The sequence below is a fragment of the Pristiophorus japonicus genome, chromosome 9 (assembly GCF_044704955.1).
Source record: "Pristiophorus japonicus isolate sPriJap1 chromosome 9, sPriJap1.hap1, whole genome shotgun sequence".
Lineage (NCBI taxonomy): Eukaryota > Metazoa > Chordata > Chondrichthyes > Pristiophoridae > Pristiophorus > Pristiophorus japonicus.
In genome coordinates, this window is record NC_091985.1 from 155,451,917 (window position 1) to 155,479,277 (window position 27,361).

General features: G+C 45.7%; 1 protein-coding gene across 5 annotated transcripts in view; it reads left to right on the forward strand.

The window, feature by feature from the left end:
- myo6a (myosin VIa) overlaps positions 1 to 27,361 on the forward strand; it is a 265,925-nt gene that overhangs the window by 208,322 nt on the left and 30,242 nt on the right. For 4 of the 5 annotated variants that reach the window (XM_070889988.1, XM_070889986.1, XM_070889990.1 and 1 more), the window contains exons 18-25: positions 1,403 to 1,573; positions 8,598 to 8,636; positions 10,419 to 10,512; positions 11,956 to 12,086; positions 13,568 to 13,645; positions 20,219 to 20,348; positions 25,418 to 25,508; positions 26,651 to 26,801. In XM_070889988.1, coding sequence (XP_070746089.1) covers positions 1,403 to 1,573; positions 8,598 to 8,636; positions 10,419 to 10,512; positions 11,956 to 12,086; positions 13,568 to 13,645; positions 20,219 to 20,348; positions 25,418 to 25,508; positions 26,651 to 26,801 — 885 coding nt within the window. Of the gene's footprint in view, positions 1 to 1,402; positions 1,574 to 6,032; positions 6,112 to 8,597; positions 8,637 to 10,418; positions 10,513 to 11,955; positions 12,087 to 13,567; positions 13,646 to 20,218; positions 20,349 to 25,417; positions 25,509 to 26,650; positions 26,802 to 27,361 lie in introns of those variants that run through there. The other variant, XM_070889991.1, reaches the window with a different exon arrangement.

Consider the following 27,361-nt stretch of genomic DNA (forward strand, 5'->3'; position numbering starts at 1 on the left):
TATTTTCTTCATTACTGTTCTTTTGCTTACGTTCATTTTGTTGAGTCCCTGTCCCCGATTCAATATTAGTTTCTTTGGCATTTCGGGCATGCTATCCTCTTATCTGCTGTAAATACTGACACAAAGTCATTATTCAACATGTCCACCATTTCCCCATTGTCATGGACAATATCACCGATGTCAGTTTTCAAGGGGCCAACGTTGCTCCTGATCACCTACCTTTTGTCCGAATGTATTGATAAAAGAAAATTGTGTTGATTTTGATATCCCTTGCAAGTTTTTTTTCATACTCCCTTTTTGTAGCTCTAATTTGTTTTGTCACCCCCTGCTGTTCTTTGTATTTTTCCAGAATCTGCGCTATTTTTTGCACTTTTGTATGCTTTTTCTGTCAGTTTTATAATTTCCCTGACCTCTTTCGTTGTCCATGGCTGTTTTTTTTGGCCGGTTCTATATCACATTAAATTATTTTTTGAACACCTCCCACTGATTTTCTGTCATTTTACCCACTAACAGATTTGCCCAGTTTACTGTGGACAATCTCTGTCTCATCCCGTTGAGGTTAGGATTACCCAAATTTAGAATCTTAGTAGCTGTCACATTTCTCCCTTTCAGACGCAGCATCGAACTCTCATCATGTTATGATCGCTGAGATAAATGTTCATGCACCATTAGGCTGTTAACTAAATCTGGCTCATTACTCATTATTAAATCTAATATGGCCTGCTCCCTTGTTGCCTCTAGGACATATTCCAGAGAATTATCCTGAACACTCAAGAAATTCGGTATATTTATGACAGGTGCTAGTCTGCTTATCCCAATTTATATGAAAGTTAAAATCCCCCATTAAAACACTCTGCCTTTACTACACACTTGTCTAATCTCTGCATTTATACAATCTAGCACTTCACAGCTGCTACCAGGGGACCTATACACAACTCCCACTACAAACTTAAATCCCTTTCTATTTCTTAAATCCCTTTCTACTTCTTAAATACCTTTATATCTATAACGTCTCCAGTGTCTGTTAACCTCCACTGACACCTGGGAGTCCCTGGCCAAAGACCGCCCTAAGTGGAGAAAGTGCATCAGGAGGGCGCTGAGCACCTCAAGTCTCATCGCCGAGAGCATGCAGAAATCAAGCGCAGACAGCGGAAAAGGCGTGAGACAAATTAGTCCCACCCACCCTTTCCCTCAACGACTCTCTGTCCCATCTGTGACAGAGACTGTGGTTCTCGTATTGGACTGTTCAGCCACCTAAGGACTCATGTTAAGAGTGGTAGCAAGTCTTCCTCAATTCCGAAGGACTGCCTATGATGATGATGGTGATGATCTCTCATATCTTATGTTATCATTGAAGTAATTTCATCCTTAATCTAGAAAGTGATTTTTTTTCCCCTGACAGACTAAGTTTGTGGAAAAGAATAATGATGCCTTACACATGTCCTTGGAATCACTGGTGTCGGAATCGAAGGACCCTTTTGTCCGGAAACTTTTTGAAGGCACCAACAACACTAAGGACACAAAGCAGAAGGCGGGAAAACTGAGCTTCATTAGCGTTGGGAATAAGTTCAAGGTAGATTCATTTGGAAAACTTGTGTAATAAAATTCTATAATTTTATTCGTAAATCAAAACCAGAAATCTGCACTCTTCTTGTATGTCATTTAAAAAAGGGTTGAAAGAGTTAGTATTTTTACCGTTAGTCATTGAGAGAAGGTCTATTGAGTGGAAATGTGATGCTATTTGCAATGCCTCCTGATTTTGGTGTCAAGGTTGCAGCACAGTAAATATCCTGGTTCATTTTCCTTCAGCCTGTAACATGCTGCACTAACTTTTACTCTATCTGAGCTGGATTTTAGGCTTCTCTGTTTTCGGGGTGAAAACGGAGGCGGGGCGGGAAAATTACTGGCCGGGAATCGTTTGCGCTTTAGTCTGGAAGTTTGGGCAGCTGGGCCCTGCGTCAGGTGGCGCAGCGCGAAGGGAGACGTTGTGCACCCCTCGTGGTGCAAGGATGGGAAACTCCCGAGCTAAAGAGCCGGCTCGTGTGCGCTCAGAGAGGCCGGGCGGGGAGGGGGACCTTAAAAAAAAAACCGAAAAAAAAAAACCACAACAACATTCCCAAAACATTGCTCACAGCACCACAGTGCAAATCGCTAAAAAAATTTCAAGAACAAACACTCGCACTTGCCTTCGGAGTTCTTTACCTTCCTCTGCACCGCCGACTATGCTGGACCGCACTGATTTCCCAGGGGTCACTGCGGGCGCACTTCCGGGCGGATGGATTGGGGAAAGGCCCACACTCCTGCCGGTGTCACAACCAGAAGCGTTACACACCCGCCGCAGCTCTTCCCAGCGGTGCTGCTCGATGCCGCCACAAAACCCGACCAGCGGGGCGCTGGATAGTTCACCGCCTTTCACACCGCTCCGGGGCGAAATCCGGAGCACAATATCCAGCCCAAAGGATCTATTTTGACACCTTATCGCTGCTGACACACATTGTTTGGCCCCATTTGATAGTTCTCTAAATGAGAGCTGTCCCACGTGACACTCTGGACTGGTAATGCGACACGTGACGTGTGCTGAATACCTGATGAAATCTTAACGTGATTGCACATTGTGTGAAGGGACTGTATTAAAGGACAACTATTAAGTGTGTTTAAAACCATTCCAACTCACTCACGACATTCGTCTCCTTCACTTGTGGAGTAAATTATCCAGTTTCTCTGAGTATTCTCTGTGTGTTTTCACCTAATATACTAATTGAATTTATTTTTGTTTTCACTTTCAGCACCAGAGTTAAATAAATCAGGCTCTCTACGTACTTAATGAAGGCATTTCAAAAACAAATTTCAGCCCCATTTTTTTTCTTCTGTTCACTGTTTAGAATGAGCACCGGGAGTCCATTGCTGAGTTTTCACACAGTGCTGGATCTCGGGCATCAGTGGTAGTCCTAGAGAGAATGCTTGGGACTTCTTCCCACCTCCCCAAGGAAGGAATATTGAATGACCAGTCCTCGGCTATTGCTCCACTCTTTGTAGCAATTGATTACAGTCGACAAAGTTTTGGTTTGTTTTTAAGGTTTAAAATAAAAACTCGATCGGGCTCGGTTCGATTCCCCTATATGGGCTCAATTTTCCCCACCATTCTGCGCTGTTTTTTTTAGCGTCTGCTGTTTTTTTTGGAGCAAACTAAAATCTGCAAGTTTCACCAAAGTTTCTGCACATCGTAAACTACTTGAGGCCAATTTTTGTTAGTTCCCGTTTTTTTTTTATGTCACTGGGGGTGCCGGCTGCCGGTTGTGCCATTTCTGGCCATTGAAGCGAGTTTGGCCAGCTAGGACTTTTATAAAAACGGCACAGTGCACCGTTCTGAAAAACCTTATCTGACTTAAGAAAATCAGTGCAGAAGGTAGAGTTCCACAGCCTGGGATGGCTGGGGGTGGGGGGAGGGCCTCTCGGCCCGGGATAGGAGCGAGAGGCACTGGGGACGGGGCAGGGGCCTCTCGGCCCGGGATAGGACCAGCGCCGGGGGGGGGGGGGGGGAGGGCCTTTCAGCCCGGGATAGCAGCGGCACTGGGGGGGGGGGGGGGAGGGGAGACCATTCGGCCCGGGATAGGAGCGGCACAGGCACTGGGGGTGGGGGCCATTTGGCCCGGGATAGGAGCAGCAATAGGGCCCTACAATTGCTTATGTCTTGCTGCATCTTGTATGTTCCACTTTCCAGCCTCAGCCCTTCGGTGCATCCCTGGCAGCCTCCGTTTTTTGGCGCAGACCTTAAGCTCCACCCACAGAGCTTAAGGACAATCTGCGTCGCTCCAAAATGAAAGTTTATTCCAGCGAAACTTGCAATTTTTTTTTTTGGCGCAGTCGGCCACTAAAAAATCGTACGTACGTCTACAACGGCGCCAAAAATCGGCAATGTGGAAAATTGGCCCCATAGGTTGCAACCATGGCAAACCCTTGTTGATCTGTATATGTATTCCATTTTAAACAGAGAAGTATTCTAAATTCCCATCTTTGGGAATAGTGGGATGCCTGCAATAGATTAACATGCAAATTGCTCTGAAAGCCATAGTTGATGCATTTGGGGTGCTATCGGTAAGTGATTCAGCAGGTTGGGAGTGCCAGTAGGTTACTGGGCAGTGTTTGCGCATTGCTTTTAAGTGGATTTTGGTGTAACGAAAGAAACACTGGCATTTACTGTACTTAGTGCCTTTCATGACCTTAATGTCCCAAAGCATTTTGCAGCCAATGAGGTACTTTTAAAGTGTAGTCACTGTTGTAATGTGGGAAGTGCACAGCAAGCTTCGATAAACCGCAGTGAAGTAAGTGAATAGATCACCTGATTTAGGTGTTGATTGAGGGTTAAATGTCAGCCAGGACGTAGGAAGAACTCCCCTGCTCTTCAAAATAGTGCCGTCCACATGTGAGAGAAGACGGCACCTCCCTCAGCACTGCACTGGATTGTGTGCTCAAGTCTCTGGAGTGGGGCTTGAACCCACAAAGAGGCAAGAGCACGAACAACTGAGCCACGGCTGACACCTGCAAGAAAGCAACTTGGAGAAGTTTATTGCAGCTCTTTCTACCTCAGGCCCAGGGGCAACACGGGCCAGCCCACACTGCGATATGTGTGCGCACTAGATCCGTGCAGCAGAGCAGGTCTCCAGTCGTCCTGGTTCAACCCTTGCCACTGGATAAAGCCCGTGTGGTGGCTGATGTGCAACGGTCACCACATGTTAAAAAAATCCACATACAGGTGTCTTCCACTCCCCCCACAATTGGAGTTCAGGACTGGAATAACCGGGTCCTTCGTTGAAACATCTGTGAACCCTTGTGGAAGCAAGTCATCCTCGCTTGAGGGACCACCTATGATGATGATGACCTCAGGCAAAAACCCAACATTTAGCCTGTTAATGTGATCATGACGATCATTGGCATAAACCACTTCTATACTGATTTTGGGTTTGGTTGGCAACTTGGAGACTTAACACCAGTGAGCCATATCCTGGCATTTATATAAATCGGGCTGCAGGGACAAGCAAGTTGGATGCAAACACTGGGAGCTGGCTCCCGGACAGCAGTCTTCTAGGATCTGACCAATGAAAGGGGACTGCGTCTGGTGGGGACCAATCCATTTTTGCACTTCTGTCAGAAGAGTTTAATTCAGCCTACGTTTAATTACACAATGTAGTAGCCACTCTTCAGTATGTCTTGTTACTGCTTAAGGTCTCAGCACCGAGTGCTTTTCTTTATCAAGATGTGTTGATAGTGAGCCATTAGGTGCTGATCGAGTTAAGATGAAATACCTTGTCCCTTGAGCTGCTGTTTGCGAATCTACATTGTACGCGGTCATGAGGTCAGTTGAGTTATTTTCCTTGTAGTTAGCATTCTAAACCACACACTGGGTCATAAGTCGGGCTCTTGTCTGTCTATCATATTTCTAGGTCTGAGTAACATTCTGCTCTTAGCTGCTTTCTTGTCAATATTTCTACTCTCCTTGCCTTTTTCAATCGAGGTTTATAAAATATACTTTTCAAAAGCATACTTTTTGTCCTTTGGGAGTCTGAATTTCAGTGTCAGAACTGTTGTTTTTTGCGAGTAGCTGAATATTTTATTTGGTCATTGCAAACCAACTTTATGTAAATCTGCTCCAGATATGCGCTGGATTGTACATCACAAAATACAACAGCAACAAACTGTCAAACCAGAAAAAAAAAATGAACTGGTTGAGTTTTGAACAATTAAAATCTTGATTAACAACTACTTCAATGTAAAAATGATTTTCTGCACTTCTTAAAAAAAAATTAAATTCTCTTAAGGATAGTTACCTTAACTTGAACATTTTAGGTTGAAGAGAAGAGAAAATACTTGAATTGATGTTAAAAGCTCAAAGGTGACGTTTATAATCCTCATGTAGTGCTTCCTATTGCCCATCACCATAGTTTCTGATGCACTTTCCTAATCTCTCTCCTACTTGTAGTAAAGCTGACTTTAAGCCTCGTCTTTCCCACCTGTTTCCTGCTCCTTTTCCTCAGGCAGTTCCAGTTCAGGATGAGTAGAGAAATCTGTAGGGAGGTTGGGAAAGGAAAAGTAGACCACAGCCAGGGACCGCAGGTAAATCTTTACTCAAGCGACTGCACGCCTGTAATGCACCTGTTAGAGCACTGACTTCACGTGTCTCGGCTGGGCGCTTAAAATGACATTTTAACCCTTTCCAGCTCAAGACTGATCCCAGAACAAAGCTTCAGCAGACTACAGACTGCTCTTGGGGAGAACAATTGATGCTACAGTTACCATGCATCTGACTGTCGCCCTTACAAACCTTGTGTATCCATTCAAACAACATGAATGGCTCCGTAATCACTTTTGGTTTCTTATTTTTATTTTATATGACACGCTCCTTAATCACTGCTAAATCAACACTCATTCAATTCCGATGGCATTTTCTTGAAATAACCTGATGTTTGCAAAATGGTCAGTCTTGCTTGTTGCCCTATCAGTAATAGGAACACTTCTGTTGAATGCCAATCTGGTTGTGGACACCTTTTGTCCGCTATAACTTTTGAATACAGCGGCGATTCCATTGCAGTGAATTGGCATTTTTTTTTAAATAATTCCATTTAGTTTCATTTGCTAACCTTGTCCCCCAGTCTTGCCCCAAATGGGAACTTTCAGCTTGTATTGGAGAAGGGTGACTGATCATTTTCAGAAATGAAAGCACACCATTGACACGCGGTGTGTGATGTATTTAATTTTTTAACCTTCGCAGGCACTTTTGTAGACATGAAGTGTTCATTTTCCAAGTGTGCGTTATTACATTTAAATTCACTGCAGTGAAGCACTATCACCTGGGATAGAAACACTTAATGCAAATAAATATTGGGTCGTAAATTGCGGCCTCTCCAGGTGTGTACGATGTGCGCACGGACCCGAAGAGGCCTCACAAGTTCCGGTTCTCGGGGCGCGATGCGCATATGCCGAGAACCGGCGTTTGTGACCTGTCAAAATGTCTTTTGACAGATTGTACGCATCCCCCGGAGAAGGGCCTTCACGGGCGGAGAGCCCAACTCCTGCCCGGCGAATGTCCTTCAAACTCTTAGGCCTGGTAAAAGCAAGCGTATAGCCTACTTTTACTAGTGTAAGAGTTTTAAAACATAGAAAAATGTAATTTTAGCAATAATTTTTATATTGAAAACTCTGCTCATTAAGGTAAGTTTATTTTTAAATCTATTAAAACATTTTCCAAAAAATAAATGGTTTCCTGAAACATTTAATTAAATTCAATTTCAATTAATTTTAAATATGTGAGGTGTTTTTTTTAATTTATTGTGTAGTGCTTCTGTATTTTTGGGGGTATTCTCATTGATGGTGATGGCTGCTCGTACAAACGGAGTTCCCATTATTAACAGTGAGAATACGCCACTGTGATTTGTGGTCCAGGCCCATGTGATCCCAGGTTGCGCTTACGTTCCTGGGATGTGTAGGCCCACACGCTGGACTGCGAATGGAGGCCTTGGACTGCAAGTCTACCTTCCTCTGGGATCATCAGGTACTTTCGGGAGAAAAATTTCGGTCAGAGGCATCCGCCCGCAGGAAGCCTCCGACCCCAATTTTCAGGCCATTGTATTAAAATCGTGTAACCAACAATACTGAACTGAGAGTGGTTCAGATAGCTCCATGAACTTTTAGATGTCCTCATACTTTCCATCTTTTCCCCCCACCCTCCTGTCCACATGCCAATGACCAATATCGGGGTAGGGTTCCTCCATCTTCGGCACCTTACTCAAGTGGTCATTTTTCAGGTGTTATCCTGGACAGTGACAATCTGTTGGGATCATCATGCCCCGAGACCAATGCTTGGCTCCCACTCATTCTCCGCAGGAGTCACTGAGCGGGAAAACCTGAACGATGTCCTGCCTCTCCCCACAGGTCCTGGGAAACTGAGGTGATTGTAAATGCTCCCCTTTGCTCAGCATGGACAATAAGCTCGAGTGTGGGACTTTCTTGCTCTGCATAGCTCGTTGCAACACGGGTGCCGTGCATTTAGCCACTGGACCCACCCATCTCCTGTTGGCATTGCTCCTTGCCATTTCCTGTTTTTTTTTTGTTCCTTGAGCGGGAGGAAATCCAGAGCTATTGTTTTGGCCAATTCGTCGACACCAACCAACTTTGTGGGTCGGGTGTGGAAAGGGTTAAGTTTGGGCCGTGCCGTGCATGGAGTCATTCCATCCATCAGTGCTGCTTCATGATACGGAGGATGTTTGGCTGCATGCTCCACCTCCACCATGCCAACGCACACCCTCATTAAAATCAGACTTGCATCCCCATGCGCTTTTCTTGCTGCACTTATCATATTTGCGGGCAGTAAGAGGTTTTGCTTACAGACGTTCACAGCTCATTGTATAATGTGAAAAAGCAACGTATTGCGTTACGCAGTGCTCTTAATTCAATGTTTTGTTCATCTGTGTTGCACCTCGAGCAGTGTGCTTAGCTCAATTAGCTCTCAGTCGAAGCAGAGGTTCCATTGATGCACTTGCAGGGGTTCAGCCAAAGAATGCAGATCATTAACTTTCTTGTTTCCATTGTTTTCCCCCCCACAGACTCAACTGAATCTGTTGCTTGAAAAATTACGCAGCACAGTGAGTACAGATCGCTATATTAGACTGTTACATACAATTGGGATTATATTCCACAATTTGTGAACAGGATATTTTGTCTCCAGGTGGTGGAGGGAGGGAGGGCGGGGGAAGAGAGAGCGAGAGCAGCACTTTATTGCGAATTTCTAGAGGTAAAGAAAGAAAAAGGACTTTCATTTATATAGCGCCTTTCACGACCCCAGGACATCTCAAAGAGCTTTACAGCCAATGAAGTACTGTTTAGAGGTGCAGTCACTGTTGTAATATAGGGAATAGAGCAGCCAATTTGCACACAGCAATGTGATAATGACCAGACAATCTGTTTAGTGGTGTCGATTGAGGAATAAATATTGGCCAGGACACCGGGGATATCTCCCCTGCTGCTCTTCGAATAGTGCCATGGGATCTTTTACTGAGAGAGCAGACGGGGCCTCGGTTTAACGTCTCATCCGAAAGACGGCACCTCCGACAGTGCAGCTCTCCCTCACCACTGCACTGCAGTGCCAGCCTAGATTTATATGCTCAAGTCTCTGGAGTGGGACTTGAACCCCCACAACCTTCTGACTCAGAGGCGAGAGTGCTACCCACTGAGCCAAAAGCTGAGAGCACTATCACTGAGTCGCAGCTTACACTTGCAGAAATCACTAAGACTAAGAAAATGAATAGGTCATCCACAGACAGAGCGTTTAATTTTTCTTCTCTTGTGGGGGTGGGGGTGGGGGGGGTGGGTGGTGGTGGGGGGGGTGGGTGGTGGTGGGGTGTGTGGGGGGTGGTGTGGGGGTGGGGGGTGTGGGGGTGGGGGTGGGGGGGGGCCCCTTTTGTACTCCTCCCTGGTCAAGAGGATGACCGGGCAGCCTGCCCTTAGACCCTTCTGAACTGCAAATGACCTGGAGAAGGAGCATAGAGAGCTGCTCAGGAGGTCTCCCACTTTGCTTTTCTCTGTCTCCCCGTTGGGAAATGCCGATCTTTGGTTTAACATCTTCCTGTTGAGATTAAAAACTAATTGTGTGCACCCAACACGTTGTGGCACAGTTTGTGTTATTGGGCAAACGCCCCACGGTAACAGCTCAATAGGAGTGAATCTGTGCCTTGGTACGGGAGGCCTCAATTTTGGCCTCAATTTAGTCAGCGCATTGCAGGAAAGATGTGATTGCACTAGAGAGGGTACAGAGGAGATTTACAAGTATGTTGCCTGGACAGGAGATTTTAGCTGTGGGGAAAGATTGGATAGGCTGGGGTTGTTTTGTTTGGATCAGAGGAGTCTGAGGGGAGACCTTATTGAGGTGTATAAAATTGAAGGGCCTGGATGGAGTGGATAGGAAGGGTCTATTTCCCTTAGTAGAAAGGTCAATAACCAGGGGGCATGGATTTAAAGTAATTGGGGGGAGGTTTAGAGTGGATTTGATGGGAAATGTCTTCGCCCAGAGGGTTGTAGGAACCTGGAACTTATTGCCTGAAAGGGCGGAAGAGGCAGAAACCCTCACTACATTTAAAGGGTACTTGGATGTGCACTTGAAGTGCCGTAACCTACAGGGCTACGGACCAAGAGCTGGAAAGTGGGATTAGGCTGGATAGCTCTTTGTCAGCCGGTGCGGACACGATGGGCCGAAATGGACTCCTTCCATGCTATAAATTTCTACGATTCTATGAAGTTAAAATATAGATTGATCACTTAACTGTTAACGGAAATGATAAAGTGTTGGGGAAGAATGACTCTCACTGGCGTGAAGCTTGATGCGGATGAGCGCAAATGATGTGCATCACTCACTGCATGTTTTTCATTAGGGATCCAGCTTCATTCGATGCATCAAACCCAATCTCAAAATGACAAGTCATCAGTTTGAAGGGGCACAAATTCTGTCACAGCTTCAGTGTTCAGGTGAGGTATAGTTTGCAATGTTAAGTTTGCTCAACATGTCTTCCGCTTGTTTGTTTTGTGCCATCAGTATATTCGCTAAGTGCAAAACTTTTCCTCCTGCCCTCCCCCCAACCAAGCCCTTGCGCATTGCGTCCTCTGCCAATTCTGCCCCACCTCTTCCTCAGCTCTCAATAACTTCCTCTTGTCAATGAAGACTTCCGTATGCTCCCTTGATCGTCCCCCGCCCCACCTCCCAATCACCCTAACCTCTCTTTTGCCCGCATGGTTACCTCTGGTATACCCCAGGTTCCATCCTTGGTCCTGCTGTTCATGGTTTCCATACCTCAGTTACATAGTCCAGGAGCATCATACCATCTTCCTGATGTATGCTAATGCCACTTGGATTTACCGCTTAGCTTCCTCCATCAGCCCAATGTCTAACTACACTCTTCAGCCGTCTGTCAAACATTAAGACATCAATAAGCCAACATTTCCTTCAACCTAATGTTGGCAAAACTGAATCCCATCATTTTTGGCACCTGCTAGCACCCTGCCTTTGACGCCACTCGTCTCACCCGCTGCCGCCTAAACTTGTGAGGTGCAGAGCCTTGGCATTGTGCTCACCCAAAAGCTCAGCTTCCTCCCAGCAGGTCCGCGCCCCCCGGCAGGTCTGCGGACCTCCTTCCACACCCCCCCCGGCAGGTCTGCAGCCCTTCCCCCACCACCCCCCCCCCCGGCAGGACCCCTCCCCCACCCCCCACCCCCAGCAGGTCCGCAGCCCCTCCCCCCCCTGCCCCCCACCACCCGGCAGGTCCCCTCCACCCCCCCCCCCCCGCCCCCTCCAGCGGGTCTGTCGCCCCGCCCTCCCCCAGGCATGTACGCCGCCCCTCCTCCCCCCCGGCACTGCTCTGTTACATATACCGCTTCCTACTACAGCACAGCCTGCCTTCAGCACCAAAACCCCCGTCCACCCGAGGCTCACCACCTCGTGCTCTCCCAGCTGGCCTCCCTGCCTTCCTCACTACAAACTTCAGCTCATGCAAAGTGCCGCACCTCATGTCCTCGCCCGACACTCCATCACCCCATCCTCTACAAGCTTCACCGTTGCCTCAGTGAATCGATTGCGACATTCATGCCCTCATCCTACCCTACCATAGTGATCTTCTTGTGTCTTACATCCTTACATGCATCCTCTTCTCCGAGGCAAAACATGTCCAAAATGCTCAGTTCTTTTTTTATGGCTCTGTTTCATAATACAGTTTTCTCATTTATGGAATGTAGTGCAATTGTTGGGTTCATCGCAAGTTAATGGGATTTCACTTCATGCGACGTTCAGAATTACAAGATACAATAAGCGCGGTTTAATTCTTGCATTAAGGTGGATTTGTATTGTTTCCCGTACCGATTGAAAGGTTATAATTTGTGAACGGTGCTGCTTTGACTGGTCACTCTGTTGCCATGTAGGTATGGTGTCTGTGCTGGACCTCATGCAGGGAGGATTTCCATCCCGTGCGCCGTTCCACGAACTCTATAACATGTACAAGAAGTACATGCCGGCAAAGCTCTGCAGGTTGGACCCGAGGCTCTTCTGCAAGGTACTGACCAGACTAAACCGTTGGAGGCTCTCTCCACAAGTTCCATGGAGGGGCGCCATGCCGGATGGCTCAGCGGGAGATCGCGCACTGCAGGATTAGAGCCTTATGGATTAGGAAGGCCAGATGCTTGATCCTGATCTACATTTCATTAGCTGATCTCGGTTGGGCAAGAGTTGGGGGGTGGTGGGCCAATTGGCCTTTATTTTCCTAGACGAGGGAGGGGACAAATCGACCAGAGAGAGACCCTGATCACTGACCACTGGGACATGCACGTGTGTGAATGTTTGATGGGGCATGTAATGCATTTGCTTCATGGGTTCTTTGCTTAAGAATTCATAGCAACACATTGCTATTAAGAACTAGTTGGTTTATTAGCAAAAGATTTCACAATCCCCCTGAACCCAATGGGCTGAGGTTTTTTTGAGTCTTGTGAACATCATGTGACTGGCTAAGCCACTCACAACTCAACAGCTCTACCAGCCTGTGAGCATACTCACTGGTGCATACATTACAGAGCAGGATTGGGCTTGACTCCATTTGACTCAGTTCTGACGAAAGGTCATCGACCTGAAACATTAACTCGATTTCTCTCTCTCCACAGATGCTGCCTGACCGACTGAGTATTTCCAGCATTTTCTGTTTTTATTTGGGCTTGACTCTGTTCCCCATGCTTTTGACTATCATTGTCTAGGCCCACACATGAGCACTTTGACCAGGTGCCGGAGGTACTTTGGCGAGATATAATAACAACTTATTGTGACCCTCCATCCTCTCCAGTATATGCAGCAGTAGCCTGATTCTCTAGGCCTTGGTGGTTTTCACGCCAACAAGCAACTCTGAGGCAGAAGCTGTGGCTTCAAGCCCCTCTCCCGGGACTTGAGCACATCATGTAGCGTGATACTAAAGTACTTCAGTTCTGCACTGTGGAGGTGCCATCTTTTGGAAGAGACGTTAAATTGAGGCTCAGTCTCCCTGTTTAGGTGGATGCAAATGATTCCACGGCACTGTTTGAAGAGGAGCAGGGGAGTTCTCCCAGTATCCTGGCCAATATTTATCCCTCGACCAACAAAACAAAACCAGACTAATTGGTCGTCTATCTCATTGCTCCTTGTGGGAGCTTGCTGTGCACACATTGGCTGCCACGATTGCCTACATAACAGTGACTACACTCCAAAAGCAACTCATCATCTGTGAAGTGCTTTAGAATTTTCTGAGGACATGGAATGCTCTATAAAATTCGGTGATAATTAAACTCGACATTGATGTAAATACCACACAAACTGGGCTTTTATATAATAGCGTTCTACGTTTTATTGAGAAACTGAGTTGAAAGGGAGAGAAGACCATCAAACCTGAAAGGGTGGAGGCACAAATCAGGAAATAACAATTGGGAGACAGCAAAGAGTTTTTGTTGAGCAATGTAAACATTCTTTAACAAGTTACAGGTCCTTTAATTCATTTCCCTTCATTTTTTTTTCCAGGCACTGTTCAAAGCCTTGGGTCTCAACGAGAATGATTACAAGTTTGGTCTTACCAAAGTCTTTTTCAGGCCTGGCAAGGTAATAAAATGCTCCTTCCCCAAACTCTCTGAACTGTCAGCTTTCAGGATCTGTTTTCTGCTTCGTAACCCTGAATGAGAAGGTTCACTTTATATAATTTGAGAATGTGGGACAAAGTCTACGCTGGCTGTTGCTTGATCCGGGATCAGGGAACTTGGATCAGGGTTGGATGGTGGGACTGTCGAGCTGAAAACCTGGAAGTGCTGCTTTCTTTGCAGAACCACAGAGAGTGACTATCGGGAATTCAGAGACCCATTATCCTCCTGTCCAGCTGAAGCCAAGAAACTGTGAGAAAGCTGGATTCAGTTGAAAAATGGAGCAGCTGGTTGCTTTGTGTGCGATTTAATTAGTGATTTATTTTCCCTCAACATGTTTTAAAAAAAAAAAACTACCTTTGTGTGCTTTACCTGCAGACAGAGGAATAGGTTCTCCCCATCTGTACTTTAAGGTCTCGTTTGTTTGCTGTACGATTGTTAGAGCTACTATGAGAAAAAGTGAAATACAAGACATGTATTTGGCTAATGAGGCAGCGGAAGCTCATAATTCAATGGCTTTTCATTTTCCCTGCAGAAAACACTGAATTTACACCACGACACACTAGCATGTGTATGAAATTTCATTGTGTGCTATTTTAACAACCTGCATTTATATAGCGCCTTTAGCTCAGCAATACGGTGGAGGAGGAATTCCTGGAGTGTATAAGGGATGGTTTTCTAGACCAATATGTCGAGGAACCAACGAGAGAGCTGGCCATCCTAGTCTGGGTGTTGTGTAACGAGAGAGGATTAATTAGCAATCTTGTTGTGCGAGGCCCCTTGGGGAAGAGTGACCATAATATGGTAGAATTCTTCATTAAGATGGAGAATGACAGTTAATTCAGAGACTAGGTTCCTGAACTTAAAGAAAGGTAACTTCGATGGTATGATATGTGAATTGGCTAGGATAGACTGACGAATGATACTTAAAGGGTTAATGGTGGATAGGCAATGGCAGACATTGAAGGATCACCTGGATGAACTTCAACAATTGTACATCCCTGTCTGGCATAAAAATAAAACAGGGAAGGTGGCTCAGCGTAGCTAACAAGGGAAATTAGGGATAGTGTTAAATCCAAGGAGAGGCATATAAATTGGCCAGAAAAAGCAACAAACCTGAGGACTGGGAGAAATTTAGAATTCAGCAGAGGAGGACAAAGGGTTTAATTAGGAGGGGAAAAATAGAGTATGAGAGTAATTTTGCAGGGAACATAAAAACTGACTGCAAAAGCTTCTATAGATATGTGAAGAGAAAAAGATTAGTGAAGACAAACGTAGGTTCCTTGCAGTCAGAATCAGGTGAATTTATAATGGGGAACAAAGAAATGGCAGACCAATTGAACAAATACATTGGTTCTGTCGTCACTAAGGAAGACACAAATAACCTTCCGGAAATACTAGGGAACCGAGGGTCTAGCGAGAAGGAGGAACTGAAGGAAATCCTTATTAGTCAGGAAATTGTGTTGGGGAAATTGATGGTATTGAAGGCCGATAAATACCCAGGGCCTGATAGTCTGCATCCCAGATTACTTAAGGAAGTGGCCCTAGAAATAGCGGATGCATTGGTGGTCATTTTCCAACATTCTATAGACTCTGGATCTGTTCCTATGGATTGGAGGGTAGCTAATGTAACCCCACTTTTTAAAAAAGGAGGGAGAGAGAAAACAGGGAATTTATAGACCGGTTAGCCTGACATCAATAGTGGGGAAAATGTTGGAATCAATTATTAAAGATGTAATAACAGCACATTTGGAAAGCAGTGACAGGATCGGACCAAGTCAGCATGGATTTATGAAAGGGAAATCATGCTTGACAAATCTTCTAGAATTTTTTGAGGATGTAACTAGTGGAGTGGACGAGGGAGAACCAGTGGATGTGGTGTATTTGGACTTTGAAAAGGTTTTTGACAAGGTCCCACTCAAGAGATTAGTGTGCAAAATTAAAGCACATGTTATTGGGGGTAATGCATTGACGTGGATAGAGAACTGATTGGCAAACAGGAAGCAAATAATAGGAATAAACGGGTCCTTTTCAGAATGGCAGGCAGTGACTAGTGGGGTACCGCAAGGTTCAGTGCTGGGACCCAGCTATTTACAATATACGTTAATGATTTAGACGAAGAAATTGAATGTAATATCTCCAAGTTTGCAGATGACACTAAGCTGGGTGGCAGTGTGAGCTGTGAGGGTGACTTGGACAGGTTAGGTGAGTGGGCAAATGCATGGCAGATGCAGTATAATGTAGATAAATGTGAGGTTATCCACTTTTGTGGCAAAAACTATCTGAATGGTGACAGATTAGGAAAAGGAGAGGTGCAATGAGACCTGGGTGTCATGGTACATCAGTCACTGAAAGTTGGCATGCAGGTACAGCAGGTGGTGAAGAAGGCAAATGGCATGTTGGCCTTCATAGCGAGAGGATTTGAGTATAGGAGCAGGGAGGTCTTACTGCAGTTGTACAGGGCCTTGGTGAGGCCACACCTTGAACATTGTGTACAGTTTGACCTCCTTATCTGAGGAAGGACATTCTTGCTATTGAGGGAGTGCAGTGAAGGTTCACCAGACTGATTCCTGAGATGGCAGGACTGACACATGAAGAAAGACTGGATCAACTAGGCATATATTCATTGGAATTTAGAAGAATGAGAGGGGATCTCATAGAAACAAATAAAATTCTGACGGGATTGGACAGGTTAGAAGCAGGAAGAATGTTTCCGATGTTGGGGAAGTTCAGAACCAGGGGTCACAGTCTAATGATAAGGGGTAAGCCATTTAGGACCGAGATAAGGAGAAACTTCTTCACTCAGAGAATTGTGAACCTGTGGAATTCTCTACCACAGAAAGTTGTTGAGGCCAGTTCATTGGATATATTCAAGAGGGAGTTATAGCTAAAGGGATCAAGGGGTATGGAGAGAAAGCAGGAATGAGGTACTAAAGTTACATGATCAGCCATGATCATATTGAATGGTGGTGCAGGCTCGAAGGGCCAAATGGCCTACTGCACCTATTTTCTATGTTTCTATAAAACTTCCCAGGGTGCTTCACAGGAGCGTTATCAAAATAAATAATAGTTTTAAGGAGCGTCTTAAAGGAGGAAAGAGAGGCGGAGAGGTTTCGACAGGGAGTTCCAGAGCTTGCGGCCCAGGCAGCTCAAGGCATAGCCACCAATGGCTGAGCGATTATAATCAGGGATGCTCAAAAGGCCAGAATAGGCGGAGCATAGAGGCCTAGGAAGGTTATAGGGCGGGAGGAGATTACAGAGATAAGGAGGGGCGAGGCCATGAAGGGATTTGAAAACAAGGATGAGAATTTTGAAATCGTGGCATTGCTTAACCGGGAGCCACTGTTGTCGGCGAGCGCTGGGATGATAAAGGAGCGGGACTTGGTGCGGGTTAGGACACGGGCTGCCGAGTTTTGGATGACCTCAAGTTTACTTAGGGTAGAACGAGAGAAGCTGGCCAGCTGGAATAGTCAAGTCTAGCGGTGATAAAGGAGATGCGGGCTTTGGCAGCAGATAGGTTGAGGTAAAGACAGAGACGGGCGATATTACGAAGGTGTAATTGAGCGATCTTGGTGATAGAAAGGCAATAACATATCAATTTTAATTGCCTGTTATATAGCGCAGGAAAATTTCATATATCATCATCATCATAGGTAGTCCCTTGAATCGAGGATGACTTGCTTCCACGTCAAAAAGTTCACAGGTGTTTCAATGAAGGACCTAATATTCCAGATCCCGAGCTAAATCTTGAAGGGTGGAAGATACTTGTGCGTGAATTTTTTTAATGTGTGGTGGCCATTGCACACCAGCCACCACACGGGCTTGACAGAGCTAGGTCTTGGTCCAGTGACGAGGATTAACTAAGATGACTGGAGACTAGCTCTGCTGCACGGACTTATTGCGCACACATATCGCAGTGTGGGCTGGCCTGTGCTGCGCCTGGGCCCTCGCCTCTTCTGGGCCTCGAACTCACACCTCTCCCTGGCACCGATCTCGTCCCTCTACACTCTCTTGCCGCTCCTTCGCCCTGACCTCGCCGCTCCTGCTGTACCTGCCCACGTTCCAATCACCGACCTGGATCTTGGTGACGTCCCTCTTCACTAACATTGCTCTCCTGCCCCAGCACATGCTGCTCCCTGGGGTGGTATGCCCCCACGCTGCTCCTTCTGCTCCCCGGCCTGCTCTGATGGTGCTCACAGGCCGAGGGCTGCTCAGCCTGCTGCATTAGGTGCTTGCAAACCAGTGTTCCATGGTGTAATTTCAAGGAGTTAAAATATTAACTGTGTCGGGTCCCATGAACGGTGCAATATTGTAGCTGCTGAATTAGATGCAGACATGTTGTTAGTAACATTTTCTGCCAAGCTTGCTGATATCCATAGAAACTAAGCAAGAATGTGAAATTGTCCTTCTGCAGCCAATAGTTTGCGTACCCAGACAGTCCCATGCTAGCATTGCCAGCTCTGGTTGGACGTTTTCCTGGATGTGTCATCATGACCTCCTGCCTCCAACCCCTACACTCCCACCATTGGTCGCCCGACATGTCCATCCTCACGGAGCCCTGCCTTCATATGGCCAATTGGAAAGCAGATAGACTCATCCTTATCTAATTGGATGATAATTGGATGATTCTTGACTGTCAGTCAAACAACCTTTATTCCCATTCTGACATTTTTATAGCTAATACAAAAAAAGTGTTCAAAGTCAATATAACCTCCTCCCCCACCATTTTTATTGTCCCTATGATTATTCTCCTGGGTTGCTGGCACCAGTGACCTGGATATTAGTTTTTAATTCCTGGAATCTCCAGAGCAATCCTGGTGGGTTGTCATCCCACACTTGTTGTGAGCAGGGATTTAAACAATACACAGTGCATCTTATCTCACAGGTCAGTTAGGCATGAACTTTTTTTCCCCCCTATGACTGAAAGAAAAGTTGTGATCAGGAACAGTACATTTTACGCAGTGAGTTGTTATGATCTGGAATGCATTGTCTGAAAGGGTGATAGATGCAGATTCATAAGAAAATAAGAAATAGGAGGATAAGTCGGCCATTTGGCCCCTCGAGCCTGCTCCGCCATTCAATAAAGATCATGGCTGATCTGATCATGGACTCTGATCTGAATCAGCTCCATAGCGGGACCTGGGGATACTTGTGAATGACGCACAAAAGGTTAGTATGCAGGTACAGCAAGTGATCAGGAAGGCCAAATGGAATCTTGGCCTTTATTGCAAAGGGGATGGAGTATAAAAGCAGGGAAGTCCTGCTACAGCTATATCAGGTATTGGTGAGGCCACACCTGGAATACTGCGTACAGTTTTGGTTTCCATATTTACGAAAGGATATACTTGCTTTGGAGGCAGTTCAGAGAAGGTTCACCAGGTTGATTCTGGAGATGAGGGGGTTAACTTTTGAGGAAAGGTTGAGTTGGTTGGGCCTCTACTCATTGGAATTCAGAAGAATGAGAGGTGATCGTATCGAAACGTATAAGATTATGAGGGGGCTTGACAAGGTAGATGCAGAGAGGATGTTTCCACTGATGGGGGGAGACTAGAACTAGGGGGCATAATCTTAGAATAAGGGGCCGCTCATTGAAAACTGAGATGAGGAGGAATTTCTTCTCTGAGGCCTGTAAATCTGTGGAATTCGCTGCCTCAGAGAGCTGTGGAAGCTGGGTCATTGAATATATTTAAGGCGGAGATAGATTTTTGAGCGATAAGGGAGTAATGGGTTATGGGGAGTGGGCAGGTAAGTGGAGCTGAGTCCATGATCAGATCAGCCTTGATCGTATTAAATGGCGGAGCAGGCTCGAGGGGCCATAAGGCCTACTCCTCCTATTTCTTATGTTATGTTCCCTGCCTGCTCCCCATAACCCTTTACTCCCTTATCACTCAAAAATCTGTCTATCTCTGTCTTAAATATACTCAATGACCCAGCCTCCACAGGTCTCTGGGGCAGAGAATTCCACAGATTTACAAGCCTCAGAGAAGAAATTCCTCCTCCTCTCAGTTTTAAATGGGCGGCCCCTTATTCTGAGATTATGTTCCCCTAGTTTTAGTTTCCCCTATGAGTGAAAATGTCCTTTCTGCATCCACCTCGTCGAGCCCCCTCATTATCTTGTATGTTTCAATAAGATTCACCAGTAACTTTCTGGATGGAATTGGATAAATATTTAAGGGGGGAAAATTGCAGGGCTATGGGGAAAGTGTGGGGGGGAAGGGGAGCCTAATTGGATAGACTTTCAAAGAGCCGGCTCTTTTTGTGCTGTAAGATTCGATTAATCTATTATATGATTATCTCCGAATCTTCAGTTTTCATTGTTTTCCTTAAAAGTTTGTTTCCTTGCAGTGATCGGCATTATGCTTAGTGCGTGCCAGTTGGAGGCTGTGGTAAAAAGAGACCATAATGGCGCTGTGTGCCAGGTCAATCAGAATCTGAAAGAAAAAGATAGCTTGATTTACTAGGTGTGATCCTTAATCCACACCCCAGTCCTGCCCTCAGCCACCGAGGCCGGTTTAGCTGAATTGTGTCTGCTGCTCAGTTTGCAGAGTTCGACCAGATCATGAAGTCTGACCCGGAGCACCTGGCAGTGTTGGTGAAACGAGTGAATCACTGGCTCATTTGCAGCCGGTGGAAGAAGGTTCAGTGGTGCGCACTCTCTGTCATTAAACGTAAGTACGCTGTGTAAGTGTGGCAGTCCTATTTTTTATACCATTACTGCTCTGCACCACGTTTGCAAAACGTTTAAAATGTGTTTACTTGTGTACCGTGTCATGGGCAATAATTCATGGAACTGATGTGAATGACTATGATGTCATCACGCACTATTTCTTTTATTATTCATTTTGGGGATGTGGGCGTCACTGGCAAGGTTGACGTTTATTACCCATTCCTATTTGCATTTGAGAAGGTGGTGGTGAGCCGCCGCCTTGAACTACTGCAGTCCATGTGGTGAAGGTACTCTCTCAGTGCTGTTAGGGAGGGAATTCCAGGATTTCCAGGGGTTCCCACAATGGAGTCAGGGAGAGAGTTCCAGGATTTTGACCCAGCCATGGTGAAGGAACTGCCAATATATTTCCAAATTGGGATGGAGTGTGAATTGGAGGTGGCAGTGTTCCCATGCGCCTGCTGCCCTTGTCCTTCTAGGTGGTAGAGGTCGCGGGTTTGGGACATGCTGCCGAAGAAACCTTGGCGAGTTGCTGCAGTGCATCTTGTAGACGGTACACACTGCAGCCACGGTGATGGAGGGAGTGAATGTTTAAGGTAGTGGATGGGGTGACAATCAAGCAGGCTGCTTTGTCCTGGATAGTGTCGAGCTTCTTGTGTTGTTGGAGCTGCATTCATCCAGGCAAGTGGAGAGTATTCTATCACACTCCTGACATGTGCAACGTTATAAATTCCTACTAATTACAAGAATTGGGAAAGTTTGACTAATTTCTCAACATCAGCAACTTTTCTGTCCTTCCCTGCAAAACAAAAGGTCAGAAGTGAGGATGTTCGCTGATGATCACAGTGTTCAGTGTCATTTGCAAATCCTCAGATAATGAAGCGGTCCTTGACCACATGCAGCAAGACCTGGACAACATTCAGGCTTGGGTTGATAAGTGGCAAGGAACATTCGCACCTCACAAGTGCCAGGCAATGACTATCTCCAACAAGCAAGAGTCTAAGCATCGCCCCATGACATTCAACGGCATTACCATCGCCGAATCCCACACCATCAACATCCTGAGGGTCACCATTGAACAGAAACTTAACTGGACCAACCACATAAATACTGTGGCAACAAGAGCAGGTCAGAGGCTGGGTACTCTGTGCCGAGTGTCTCACCCCCTGACTCCTCAAAGCACTTCTACCATCTACAAGGCACAAGTCAGGAGTGTAATGGAATACTCTCCACTTGTCTGGATGAGTGCAGCTCCAACAATACTCAAGAAGCTCAACACCAGGACAAAGCAGCCCGCTTGATTGGCACCATTTCCACCACCTTAACAATTCACTTCCTCCACCACCGGTGCACCATCTACAAGATGCACTGCAGTAACTTGCCAAGGTTTCTTCAGCAGCAACTCCCAAACCTACGACCTCTACAAGGGCAGAAGGCGCATGGAAACTTTTACTTCCTCTTGAGAGCAGTCGGGGCCTCGGTTGACCGTCTCATCCGAAAGATGGCACCCTCGACAGTGCAATGCTCCCTCAGCACTGCACTGGGAGTGTCGGCCTAGATTCTTTTTTTGTGCTCTAGTCCCTGGAGTGGGACTTTAACCCACAACTTTTTGACTCAGGTGAGAGTGTAACCCAGTGTGCAACAACTAACACTGCGTTAGAAGTCTGGAGCTCTCTCCCGCAAACGGCATTTAATACTAGATCAATTGTTAATTTTAAATCTGAGATCGATAGATTTTTGTCAACCAAAGTTATCAAGAGATATGGGCCAAAGGCAGGTATATGGAGTTGGGTCGCAGATCAGCCATGATCTCATTGAATGGTGAACAGGCTCGAGGAACTAAATAGCACCACCTCCAAGTTCCCCTCCAAGTCACACACCATCCTGACTTGGAAATATATCGCCGTTCGTTCATCGTCGCTGGGTTAAAATCCTGGAACTCCCTCCGTAACAGCACTGTGGGAGTACCTTCACCATACGGACTGCAGCGGTTCAAGAAGGCAGCTCACCACCACCTTCTCAAGGGCAATTAGGGATGGGCAATAAATGCTGGTCTTGCCAGCAACTCCAACATCACAGCAAATAAAAATATATTTTGTTGCAGGTTATTTTTTAAAACTCCCAGTGAATTTTGTGCTGATTATGCTGACAAATATTAGTGTTGGGTAATTCCCTTTTTGGGCATACACTCAAACACACATATGCATTCTGACCTTGGGCTATAGGAATGTTAGAAACTGAGTAAAGTTCCCTTTTTTCTGACGTTGGACTAGCCGGTTCCCTACTGCATCGATGTAATATTTTCCATTTCTCACACTGGCCATCATAGGAACAGGAGCAGGCCATTTAGTTCCTCGAGCCTGTTCCACCAGTCAATGAGATCATAACTGATCTGCGACCTGTCTTTGGGGCATATCTCTTAACTTTGGTTAACAAAAATCTATCAAATCTCAAATTTAAACTTAACAATTGATCTAGTATCAATTGCCGTTTGCAGAAGAGAGTTGCAAACTTCTACCACAGTGTCAATTGTTGCTCATTGGGTTACCCTCTCTTCTGAGTCAAAAGGTTGTGGGTTAAAGTCCCACTCCAGGGACTTGAGCACAAAAAAAAAATCTAGGCTGACACTCCCAGTGCAGTGCTGGGGGAGCATTGCACTGTCTGAGGTGCTGTCTTTCGGATGAGATGTTCAACCAAGGCCCGGTCTGCTCTCAAGTGGACGTAAAAGATCCCATAGCACTATTTCAGAAGAGCAGGGAAGTTATCCCCGGTTTCTGGCCAATAATTGTCCCTCAATCAACATAATAAAAAAAAACAGATTATCTGGTCATTATCACATTGCTGTTTGTGGGAGCTTGCTGTGTGCAAATTGGCCGCCGTGTTCCCTACATTACAACAATGACTACACTCCAAAAGTGGCTGTAAAGCGCTTTGAGTCATCCAGTGGTCGTGAAAGGCGCTATATAAATCCAAGTCTTTTCTTTGTGTGTAGAAGTGTTCCCTAATTTCAGTCCTGAATCAAATCTTTAGACTATGCCCCCTAGTCCTAGATTCACCAACCAGCGGAAATAGTCTCTCTCTATCTACTCTATCTGTTCCCTTTTAATATCTTGAAAACTTCGATCAAATCACCCCTTAACCTTTTAAACTCTAGGGAATACAACCCTAGTTTGTGCAATCTCTCTTTGTAACTGAACCCTTGGAGTCCAGGGATCATTCTGGTAAACCTACGTCGCACTCCCTCTAAGGCCAATATATCCTTCCTAATTTGTGGTGTCCAGAACTGCTCACACTACCCCAGGTGTGGTCTAACCAGGGCTTTGTACATAACTTCTACCCCCTTGTATTCTAGTCCTCTCGATATAAAGGCCAGCATTCCATTAGGTTTTTTGATTATTTTCTGTACCTATGATCTATGTACCTGGACCCCCCAAGTCTCTTTGCACCTCCACTGTGTTTAGCTTTTTACCATTTAGAAAGTACCCTGTTCTATCCTTTTTAGGTCCAAAGTGGATGACCTCACATTTGCCTGCACTGAAATCCATTTGCTACAGTTTTGCCCATTCACTTAATCTATCGATGGCTGTGGTCCAACCAAGGCTTTGTATAGCTGCAGCATAACTTCTACCCCTGTGTATTCTAGTCCTCCAGATATAAAGGTCAGCAGTCCATTAGCACTTTGATTATTTTCTGGTACCTGATCATGACATTTTAATGATTATTTAGCTGGACTACTAAGTCTCTTTGAACCTTCACTGATTTTTCACCATTTAGAAAGTACCCTGTTCTATCCTTTTCGGGTCCAAAGTGGATGACCTCACATTTGCCTACACTGAAATCCACTTGCCACAGTTTTGCCCATTCACTTAATCTATCAATATCCCTTTGTAATTTTATGCTTCAGTCTACACTGCCTACTGTGCCACCTATTTTTGTGACATCGGCAAATGTGGATACATGACTTTCTATTCCCATCATCTAAGTCGTTAATAAATACTGTGAATAGTTGAGGCCCCAACACAGATCCCTGCGGGACATCACTAGTCACATCCTGCCAATTCGAGTACCTGACCATTATCCCTACTCTCAGTCTCCTGCCGCTCAGCCAGTTTCCTAACTAGGTCAGTAATTTTCCTTCAATTCCATGGGCTTCAACTTTAGTTAACAGTCTCTTATGAGGGACTTTATCAAATGCCTTCTGGAACTCCATGTAAATAACATCGTATGATCTATTTGAGTGAGACTGCCAGTTAGTGCCTAACTAGGGGCAGATCTGTGCTGGGAGCATCTAGGGAACTACTTTGAGACTACCCAAACTCAATTCACGTAGAATATTTGCCGCCAGCGAACAGTCAACATGTTCAGCCATCAATCTGTGCCGGATTCTAATTCTGACATTAATGGATGGTGTCTAACTCACTACTATCCAAAAGAAAAGAAAGCCTTGGATTTATATAGTGCCTTTCATGACCACCGGACATCTTAAAGCGCTTTACATCCAATGACGTACTTTTTGGAGTGTGTCACTGTTGTAATGTGGGAAACACAGCAGCCAATTTGTGCACAGCAAGGTCCCACAACCAGCAATGTGAAAATAACCAGATAATCTGTTTTTGTTATGTTGATTGAGGGATAAATATTGGCCAGGAAACCAGCGATAATTCCCCTGTTCTTCAAAATAGTGGCATGGGATCTTTAACGGCCACCTGAGCAAGCAGACGGAGCCTCGGTTTAACGTCTCATCTGAAAGCCGGCACCTCCGACATTGCAGCACTGGGAGTGTCAGCCTAGATTTATGTGCTCAAGTCCCTGGAGTGGGACTTGAACCTACAACCTATTGACTCAGGTGAGAGTGATGCCCACTGAGCCACGACTGACACCCAGTTCTCAACCATTGTTTATTTTGAGAAATATCCATTTCCAGGCCAAAACTGGTTAAAGTTGGGACAAATTCAAGTTGTAATAGATTTTAACTGACCTTGTTGGGATCCCCTGCTTTTCCCTATTAAATAAAAGAAATAGTCAGTGTGCACACAATACATTAAAAGGTCTTGACACCATTTATTCCTGCAGTGAAGAACAAGATGAAGTACCGAGCTGTTGCTTGTGTTAAGATGCAGAAGACCGTGCGCATGTGGTTATGCAAGAAGAAACATAAACCGCGGTAAGTGGTCCAGAAGTTAGTTCACTGTTCCAAGTAGCTTTGGTTATGCAGTGGTCAATTGCCCTGGTCTCCAGATAACTGGAGACTGGGCTGGAATTGTTTGTGAAACTGTCCTAGAAACTTCAAGTCCATCAGTAGTGCTTCAGCAACTTTTAGTGGCATGTGTCCTTTGGAAAGAATCAAAAGGAAATAAAAACGGAAAATGCTGGGAATACTCAGCGGGTCAGGCAGAGAGAGAGAAAAAGCGTGAACGTTTCAGGCCGATGACCCTTCATCAGAAGTGGAAACTTCTTCAGGAAGTGCAGGGGCCCTGAAAGGGGGAGGGGAGGAAAGAACAAAAGGGAAGGTCTGTGACCGGGTGGAAGGCAGGAGAGATTAGAGAGTCAAAAAGGATGATGGGCAAAAATGAGATCGTAATGGCACAAGTTAGGAAACAAAAGATGAGTCTCGATGGGGTGTGAATGGCGGAATCATCACCAGCTGCCGTGGGAAAGAGAAAAAAAGGGATGGGGTTTGTAAAAGAAAAAATGGGCAGAGGTTATGATTTGAAATTGTTGCACTCGATGTCGAGTCCAGAAGGCTGTAAAGTGCCTAAACTAAAGATGAGGTGCTGTTGCTCGAGCTTGCGTTGAGCTTCATTGGAACAGTGCAGGAGGCCGAAGACGGAGAGGTCAGAGTGCGAGTGAAGCGGAGATTTAAAGTGACAGGTGACCGGAAGTTTGGGGTCACGCTTACGGACTGAGAAAGGAACAGGAAGCCGGTCAGCTACGCAGGTAAGCACAGTTTTCTTGAAAGAGCAGACACAAAATAGCATGCTGGTGTATTGCAGGCCTCCAATTGGCAACACAATTGGAGGCTGGTGGGCCATAACCTGCGGGTGTTGTTATTTCAGACTAGCTCGTGATCCTGTTGGAGACATAATTGTATCTTACACAAGATTCATTTCCCACCAAAGGAGGAACTATCTACATAAGTGGCTGATCACATTCACCACTGTTGCTGCTGAGTACTGTTTAGTCGTGCTGCCGTGTTCATTCTGAAGTATTCTTTTAACTCCGTTGGTTTTCCAGCTGGTGCGCACGCTCTCTTGTCTACCGTTGGGAATGTCTTTGCTGATTGTGATGGAGTTTTCTTGCCCACAGCATCGATGGTCTGGTGAAGGTGAAGTCACTTAAGCAGCGAGTGAACAGAATGACGGAGGTGGTGAAAGCCCTGAAGGAGGGAAAGGCCGAGATGAGTAAACAAGTCCAGGATCTGGATACATCAATTAATGGTCTCGTGACCAAAATCAAGGTCCGTATTTCCATAAATAGGCTTGGGACAAACTTTTTTTTTGTAAAAGTTCTGATTTTCTTCCAGTGCTCTCACTTCTGTCTGACAGTTGTGGTCACTTTTCCTTATAATGATTACCAAAGGGAGAGACTGGCAGTGTTTGGTAAATGTAAGATTGACATTTTGGCACATGCCGTCGGATGGAACATCATCGACACTCGGGGCGGGGCCTCGTGTGCAAATCGGGCAAATCACCTGATCAAGATAGCTATGTGTGGTGTGAATCTCTCGAAGGAGGAGATCCCCTGCATTGAAGCACTGACCACACTCTTATCAGCTCCACTGGGCGGGCCACATAGTTCGCATGCCAGACACGAGACTCCCAAAGCAAGTGCTCTACTCGGAACTCCTTCACGACAAACGAGCCCAACGTGGGCAGAGGAAACGTTACAAGGACACCCTCAAAACCTCCCTGATAAAGTGCAACATCCCCACCAACATCTGGGAGATCCTGGCCAAAGACCACTCTAAGTGGAGGAAGTGCATCCGGGAAGGCACTGAGCACCTCGAGTCTCATTGCC